Source organism: Solea senegalensis, linkage group LG19, assembly GCF_019176455.1.
Source record: "Solea senegalensis isolate Sse05_10M linkage group LG19, IFAPA_SoseM_1, whole genome shotgun sequence".
Lineage (NCBI taxonomy): Eukaryota > Metazoa > Chordata > Actinopteri > Pleuronectiformes > Soleidae > Solea > Solea senegalensis.
The window spans coordinates 12,833,276-12,842,183 of NC_058038.1; the positions used below are offsets into that span (position 1 = coordinate 12,833,276).

An 8,908-nucleotide genomic window follows, 5' to 3' on the forward strand; every position below is an offset into this window, starting at 1 on the left:
CACCAAACGACGAAGCAGGAGCCTTTGGTGCTTATTCACGTGGGATTTTGTGCGGCTCTCTCGAAAAAACATTCACATTGTAAGTGAGCACATCAACCCGAGTTGTATCCAACATATTTTTGGGGCAAATAAATATTGTGAGATCAGATGTACTCGGGTACTAACATGATTATTATCAATAATACCCTCAAAGATCTGACATGGGCTAATACATACATGTAGTTTAATTGAGCGACTTACTTCATGGGCTTGAAAAGTGCTTGTCCATAGTTCTGGAAAGTCATGATGAGTTTCAGCTGGGTGCCTCCTGATTTCATGGCTGGGAAGAAAACAAAAGAGACGTCAGATCACAACGTAAACCTATTCAAGCATAAACACGCACTACATGCACAAAATGCAAAGGGGGGCTAATTAACCCTTAGAATACAGAGCATTTCGGCTGCTTTTTTCTATTACTATGGTGAATTATACAGTCTATACAGAGGCTATAAGAATGTGCAATAGAGAGTGTCTTATATCCTTTTTTTCAGCACCAACTATATAAACACACCTGAGCAAAAACTACTCTTAAAATACTACTTAAAATCGGATTGAATTTGTGAAATTTGTGAATATGTCACAGCTCACTTGGCTCAATTTTAAGAACAAAAAGAAAATAATTTTGTGTTTTCTATTTTGTGACTCCTGCACAATTACTGCTAAAATGAATCATAACTTTGACTCAACAACACGTGAGAAGATGACAAAACCCATATAACAGCATATGCTGTTATCCAAAGCGACTTACAATAAATGCATTTAAACATTTGGGTACAAATAAGAGCTAGAAGTAAGTAAGAGCTTCAAGTAAGCCAAACTATGAAGTGCTAGTCATAAGTGCGATGTATACGTTTTTTTTTTTGTCTAAGGGTTGAATGAAAGTGTGTTTGAAAACACAAGCCATCGGAACTACCTCAGTGTCCCTTGAGCACTGTTCCCACCAAGTGGTTCAGTTTCGGTAAGTAACACAAAACTATTTGCACAAACTTTGATAAGGGTACCACAATAATCGATCTCTGGCAGCCTTTTGTTGGGGGTACCAAGCGCAGTGGTCCGGCTCGTACAGGGTGCAGCTAGAAACACTACAGTCTGCTGATTTTTTGACAGAGATTTGTTATTTGTGTGCGACAGTAGAGAAAAACTGTCTGCAGTATTCTCCCAAACAAAGCTTGTTTTCTTCTTGTGATAAACAGACAAATGCCAAGAAGAAATAAAACGAAGTGCTGGATGTCTTCTTTTGTACAATTAATTGGCAAACTACACACTGTGTCACGCTGGTATGATGTGATGTGTCCACACACCCCACAGTGGAAGCATAAGCCACATGAGTGTGTGCCGTACCAAATCGCACCATGGTCAGCTGAACTGCACTGCTCCACTTGGTGGGATTGAGGCTGCTGTACTAATCCTGTACGCTTCTAAATGCTACACTGCTATCCTGTTTTCAAGGCGGACACTTGAACACAACGCATGAAACCCTGCAGTGACCCCTTGCTCCCTGTGAATGGACTTCCTTGAAGAAACTACTTTCATCAGTATAGAAATGATTCATCACTGGACGCGGTGATCTCTCACCACAACTTTGTATTGATTTGCTGTGATCCTTCCACTGTGGGGGTCAAGCACTCAGGCCCGTAACTCCCCCCCCACACAAGCATTTGCTCAGGTTACAAAAACAAGGTGAACAATGACTCATCTGATCATATACATGTACGTGTTGTTTTTTTTACACATCTCTGTGGACCTGCCTTTGCAGCCCTCCTACACTTTTTATCTTTCGAATGTACTGAACAAAAACCTAAAGACGTCCTGCACTGATATTCTAATTCACCTGAGGAAGAGCTTATCAAGCATCATAGTCATCAAAATGTGCACTGACCCCGTCTTTCCCATAGATCTGAGTGTAGATGTCACCACAGTCACTGCTCCAACTAAAACACCAGTCAGCTGAGTGTTTATGACAGAAGCCCCTTCCATCTCTATATATAATCAACAATAATTCCATATTTTCTACACGATATTTTGACAGAATGAACTGGATCATTAGCTTAGCATTATCATACGTGTCACAGAGCGCGGTGGGACGTGAGGGGCTTTCATTGTAACTGCGTAGCAACACCTGTGCGGAAAGCATCTGTATCGGTTCAATTTCTCCACTCATTTATTCAGTTCATTTTACCGGAATCCATTACCCATCTGTATGAACATACACAGTAAATACAAAGAAATACACTTGCACATAATGCACAGCTGCTCCCTTATTTGCCAATTTAGAGAAAGCAATTTTGCATGAATGCATAATAGAGCTATCACATCTGCTGACCAATTAAAAACCGGCGCTGTACAATCACAGTGCGACTGAGGCAGTTAGGAGCTGGGCGAGTGTGAGGAACAAAAGTGGGAGAAACGTTGAGTCAAAATAAATCCACAGTGACTGAAAGTCCAAATGAGCACTGACTGCACGCACTTTGCCTCAGAGAGGAAAACAATCCTCTTGTATCACAAGTTTGTGGAATATTAAAATTAAAAAAAACATTAGTTGCCCCCAACGGTGTGTTCCCATCCTTGTTATTGATGCTAATCAATTATTTCGTGTTCAGAAATGTAAAGGTACAGTGCGTGACTTGTATCGCTCCCTGAGGATAGCTGCAGTGTTCAGCTATAGTTCAAACTGTAAGCAGCCGTCTTGCTTTACGAGTAAATGGTCTGTATTTCTATCGAGCTTTTATACTCAAAGCTGCTTTACACTACAGTTTTTTTTTTTGCCATTCACTCGCACTTTCATTTCATTTTCTATCATCTTTCATACACAGACTTTCATGGACCTTGAAGAGGGAAAAAAAGCAAAACACTGCTATACTGAGAGAGAGAGAGAGAGAGAGAGTTGTGAGGAGTTGATAGCATTGTTCAAACTTATGTGACAATGGGTTAATACTAATATTTACTTTGCCGCGTAACATTTCTGTGGATCTCACAGTGTAGTTATGACTTGGGACCAGCAGAGGGTGCACATCAATCAGCACACTAATGTGATTAGCAGGAGAAGAAGTGGTCATTCCTGGAACAATGTAAGACTAGCCTTTGAGTTGCACCTCTGTCGTGTGCGAGCTGCTTTTCACATGAACTTCCTCAGTGACAAACTCTCCTCTGCATCCAGACGTTAATCTGTTAATCAGGTTAATATCGGTGTATCCCACGGACAACTGTGTCATCAGAGAGAGTGTTTCTCTGCAGCCTGACTATAACAACAGGGCAACATAAGCAGCTTTTTCATGCAGCGGTCTTTCATTAAGGTCAGATAACCCATTAACTTACAATGTTTAAAATTTAAACGAAGAAAAATATGTGATTCTGTAATTTATTTATTGTTTACGATCAACCAACTGTTATTCATTAACTTATTCACCTAACACTGAAGGATAATGCAGGGAATTTGTTTTACTTTTGACCAGATGTTTCTCTGCAAGCCTCCGTGGCCTTGGCCTGCCTTGTGCATATTGTCAGTAATTGTTGGTGTATGATAAATTGACCTTGTGTAGCCAAGGCAAATGTCCCTGACTATGACTCTTGTCAAAAGTGTCCACCAGGGGCTGAAGGAGTCTCACTGCTCTCATCTGTCTCAGATAAAGTAACCATGAGGCCGTTTAAATGCTTAGTGTGCCTGTCATAATACACTAAGGGTTTCATTTGCATTATCTTGAGCACATGACAGAACACAGTGCTTCTGCCTAACCCTAACATCAACACCCGCCTGCTGTAGTGGACCTGCTTATTGACTGTCTTGCCAGCTGAGGAGCTGGCCGCACTCTAACCTCTGCACAGATCTGTGTTTAGTGTTTATTGACTCTCTTGCTCTTTCTCTTTGTGTGATCCTCAGTGTTTCCTAGTGTTTTTGTTCGTATATGTCATTCTTTTGTATTCCTATTCTCTCTGTTACGCTCTGTCTGTCTGTCCAACTTCATCTGACTCACAGCTGGCAAAAAGTCTCCCCATTTCCTGTGACTCACTCTGAGAAGCTTTTGAATTTTACAAACACTGTTTCACAAAGTACAATGTACATAACCTCAGGTCAGTGTATTTTCTTTGCCACACGGGTGAGATGCCTCGTCAAATCAAAGACAGAGAGTACATTTCAAATATCATGTCCACACAAAAGCCAGATTTGTGGAAGCCAGGTCAAGTGGATAGTGCCCTGCAGAGTAGTTGTTAAACTTGGTATAGCTATATATCAATCCTAAAACCCTGAGAGATCAGAAACCACTGCCCTACATTTAATGCTGTGACCTTGACCCCATAAGCCACAATCCTAAGGACTGACTCTATTCACTGTTAGGTGCTGCAGGGCCTTTCAAATGTTTCTAATCAGAGTACAAGTACAAAAGGTAATCCCCTGTGGAAAAGCCCGACAGAGATCAGCTGATTGTTTTTTCCTGGCCTGTATCTGCTCTGACATGAAACCAAACACGATCAACTTCAACAACTGTGATTTTCATAAAAGGCCATCTGTCCCGTTTGTGCTCACCCGACTATCTGTATCTCGCTCCGTTTCTCCGAGCGTCTACAAATGAATCAATGTCCCCGTCTTTGTCTCTACACCTTTCAGAAAGCTCCAGGTCTTTGCCCACCTCTATCTGATTTCCCTCCTGTGCGGTGGTGATAAATCCATCCTGCTCTCACCCATGCCACCTCACGGGACGGTGCTTATGATTTATGAGTCCAGCTGAGTGAGGGCTGAACAAAAGGCCAGCGCCTGCCCCAACAGTGAGAGAGACACAGAGGAGCAGAGGCAAGGAGAGAGGGAAGACGAAGAGAGAGAAACTGCTGAACAGGGAAACTTTCTAATGCCGTTTTGTAATTTCAGTGAGACAGATAAGTGGTACGTGTGCGCAACAATTACAAGGCACAAAAGCTGTGATGCAAGCTTCCAGGCACAAACACACAGTGCACAGGCAGTGTTTTTATAGGCGTGTCTAGGCCCATATTGATGGTTCATATATAATGAACAAAAGGGACAGAAAATGCATATACAGTAAATGACTAAAGTGCAGGCAGAGATGTGGGGTATGAATGAATGATAACCGATATGCACTGGCCGGGAGCCTTACTACATTATTTATCGCCATTATTTTTGCACAGAGACAAGCTTGTTTTTCTATGTGCTTTGGTAAAAATAATAAAGAGTAATAAAAAAACACATTTATAGTCGTTTGCAGAAAAAGCAAAACAATGAGAATAATACAAATCAGTGTTATTGCAAACCTGCAGTCAAAGATAATAGTATTTTGACATGTGCGTATGGGAATTATATTTTACTACGCTGACCATGTTAGGACACACATTCACTTTTTTTCTGAAAAGAATTTAGAATCTAGGTTCATGGCTGGTCTCTCCTACCAGTACACAAACTGGATGTTTACTAATAAAAGAAGAAACGGACGTTTGGACTTCCTTTCTCTATATTCTGCCATTGAATTTATTGAATGCCAAAATAACTATTTAGGCATATGTGAACTTTGCTTGTTCAGAGCTTTGAACAAGTGAATTCTATTCAATCAAACCGTAGCTTCTACACAAACAAAACCTTCTAATACATCAAATTACATGTCTTAAACATCAGTTTGGCCTACACGTACACAAACACACACAGTTCTCTCACACACTGGCACACCAACACTATGTCACTTATGTGTGTGTGTGTGTCATTCAAGGTACTACAATTTCCTCCCGCAGTCCAAAAACATGCAGAGGTTAAATGAACACTCTAAAGGTGTGAATGCGAGCGTCGATGGTTGTTCGTCTCTGTTCCTTCCTTCGCCCTGTGTCAGCAGATTGGCTCCAGTTAGCCGCGACCCTCATGTGGAGGATAAAGTGGTGGACAATGAACGAATGAATTAATTAATCAAGCCCCTGGAGGAAAGAAGGCTGAATTCTGATTTCTAAACTCTACTCTGGGCTCCTTCTTATATACACATATAAACACTACACACAGAGGCGATCCTAGACTCTGGGGGGGCCCCAGGCAAAGAAGATAATAGGGGCCCTTCACCATCACTCCCCACCCTCATCTTTGAGGGCCCAGTTGTTATTATTTATGAGATTTTTTCATTTGGATGTAAGGGTGGTGAAGGTACATCTGGTGACATTTATAATAAGGGATGACAAAAATGAAGACTGACAGTTCAAATGATCCTAACATTTCTAAATAAAGGTGAAAACACAAGTTCAATATTGGCCAATGACTTCAGTCTAATATACAAGTGCTTTATGACACACTTCACACACACACACACACACACACACACACTGATAAAGTAGACCCTTCCTGACTGACTCACCAACACTGGTGATCCTCTGCGCAACCAGGTCCTTCAGTAGGGCATCAAGAACAGGATTGTGTCTGCCATACAGCTCGTAGCGGTTGATCCCAATGTGGAAACGTAGCCAGTTAGGATAGGATTCTGCCGTCACGGCTGCTGTTGGAGAGAACTCTTCCCCTGCATTCCCTTCTTCATTGTGCCTGAGGAGGCAGGGGAAGGAGACAGTTTACTTATTTATTTATTTATTTATTTGTTTGAGAAGATTTGGTGCGGCCAGACTATGTTTAAGGTTATTTGTAGTATAATGGTTAGACTATTTGTTACAGTCTCTTTACATAGAAAAAAACTGGAATGGACTAAGGGATGCACAGTCAGTATGAATCCATGGTTAAAAAACAGTTACACTGACTAGACATAATCCAAAACTTGGATAAGTGGGATGGATAGATAGATAGATAGATAGATAGATAGACAGACAGACAGACAGACAGACAGAGAGACAGACAGACAGACAGACAGACAGACAGATAGATAGATAGATAGATAGGTTGCACATTCAATTTTAGTTGAGTTTTAAGGGTTTCTATAATCTCACCATCCTTGGTTCCCTGTTGCTCTGGGATAAAACCGGATGTCAGTGTTGACGTTAAACAAAGTGTCATCGTCCGTGAGGGGCGGAAGGTCAACCTTGTATAATGGATGCTCAAACAGAGCGGAGAGTTTGGAGATACCGTGGGCATCGTCGCTCCGACCCCCACTTGCGCCTCCGATGAGCGGCTTGTGGTCGTCCGCCTTCCCCGCCGACGGTCTGAGCCGCCCCCGGGAGTCCGTTTTGCCCCCGCCCGCTGCTGTGATCTTTTCCAGGGAATTAGATGTGAGGTTGGAGCTCGGCTCGTTGCTGAAATCCTGCAGGATCCTCAGCGTGTGTTTGTTAGGCCATCCGGCTTCAGCCGCCGACCTGGCGCGCTGCTTCCCCCAGCTCTGCGTCTCTCCGCCCGGGTGAAGTGCGCACTGGCAGCCGCCGTCGCCGCTGTCCGCTCCAACTGCACGCTTCTCTAGTTTCGGTAACAAGTCTATCATGATGTGCATGGTGCACGCAACCAAAAACACCATCAGTATCAACACTCGGAATTTGCGAAACAATATCATTTTGACGGTGTGTGTTTTTTTCCCTTTACGCGGAGTATGTAGCTTTAAGCGAAGCGCACCTTACGCACCGTCATTGATGTCCACTGTTACTCGATGACAAAGCGGCGATGTCTGTTTGAAGATTTATTTACTCTGCCCAGGATCCGCCAGTGCCAACCACTCCATGATGCGCACACTCTTTATTTTTTTAATTGGTTCCGATGTTTCCCACACAGGTGAGCGGAGCCACGCATGCTGAGCACAAAACACTTCACTGGCAGCGGCTCAAAAAGTGCTTCTCATTCATCCTGTTGTTGAATAGGGACTGTGTCAGGAGGAAGCACCGCTGTATAAAATGTCAACAACAAAAAAAGTCAGAAAAGCACACACACAGAGAGAGGAAGAGAGAGAAAATGGTTCTGTTCAAAGCACCGACATTCTGCCCCAGCGCTCGCTTCCTTGTCGGAGTAAGATGTCAAACGTCTTTTTGTGGGAGGAAAAAGTGACAAAAACAGACTGATACAGCTAAAAACAGCTAAAAAGCAGGCTCCCCTGGATAGTTACAATTAAAAATAAGCAATGAAAATGTAAATTCCAGACAATCCTTGGTGAGGATGCTTGGATGCTGTCCCGCTGCTGTTCAGATCAGATCAGAGACAGGGCTGGCAGCAGGTGCAGGCGTCCTGTTTTGTCATTTGTCCTCTCAGACACTGTCTTCTTTCCAAGTGTTCATCCTCGGTGGGTGCGTTCAATGTGGCCATCGTATATAGCTCTACGGTGAGTCCAGCCTCGATGTCGTCATGAGGAAGAGATTGGCTGCGTCTCCCTGCACATACAAGCAGCACTAGTGACATGAAAGGCGAGCTTCAGGAGAGGAGGAAGAAGAGAAAAAAAAAAAACAAGCTGTGCACTGAAAACCTGCGAGGCTGCAATTCTACTGTGGGCCGTCAGGGGGCGTTGGTACAATCTGAAACTGCAGAGGTAATCCATGAATGGAGAGACAATGTGCAGTTCAGTATGTTCAAAAGTTTAAAAGAGCATGAGCATGTCAGCCTAGGATGTGAAGACCGGGAGCGACAAATAATGTGTATGAAATTGATGATGACAGGCTTTAAAATGTGTGGTTATGGGAAAACAGGGGTAACGTTTTCTAGGATTGGACACCTGCTGGGTAAAACCTGATACTGGCTTACAACAATAAATTGCTCTTTGTTCATACAAGCCTTGTGTCAGCAGAATCGTTCCTACACCATCAACTCATCATCTGTTGTTTTAAGAAGAAGGAAGCCTGATTAAACGACATCACCGCACAACAATACATCTTTTACTCGCTGTCTAAATCTTGCAGTTTCACAGATAGCAATACTCAGAAACACGTTTTGAAACAACAGAATTTAAAGGGATTGTTCAGTTCAGCGGTTAAG

At 42.8% G+C, this 8,908-nt stretch overlaps 1 protein-coding gene across 1 annotated transcript; it reads right to left on the reverse strand.

Annotated features, from left to right (window-relative positions):
* Positions 1 to 192: 192 nt before the first annotated feature.
* Positions 193 to 8,363, reverse strand: LOC122785381 (extracellular serine/threonine protein kinase FAM20C-like). Its single transcript, XM_044051130.1, has 3 exons — positions 6,952 to 8,363; positions 6,375 to 6,556; positions 193 to 319 (listed from the first exon to the last, which is right to left on the reverse strand). Exons 1-3 carry the CDS (start codon positions 7,503 to 7,505, stop codon positions 237 to 239), a joined length of 819 nt encoding a protein of 272 aa, XP_043907065.1. The 5' UTR covers positions 7,506 to 8,363; the 3' UTR covers positions 193 to 236.
* Between the last annotated feature and the right edge of the window lie 545 nt (positions 8,364 to 8,908).

Bases quoted from the DNA above. Each gene is read 5' to 3' on its own strand.
- LOC122785381 (XM_044051130.1), bottom strand. From the start codon at position 7,505: ATGATATTGTTTCGCAAATTCCGAGTGTTGATACTGATGGTGTTTTTG. The intron at 6,557-6,951 runs GTGAGATTATAG...CTGCCTCCTCAG, and splicing joins GCAACAGGGAACCAAGGATG to GCACAATGAAGAAGGGAATG. The intron at 320-6,374 runs GTGAGTCAGTCA...TTTTCTTCCCAG, and splicing joins GCAGAGGATCACCAGTGTTG to CCATGAAATCAGGAGGCACC.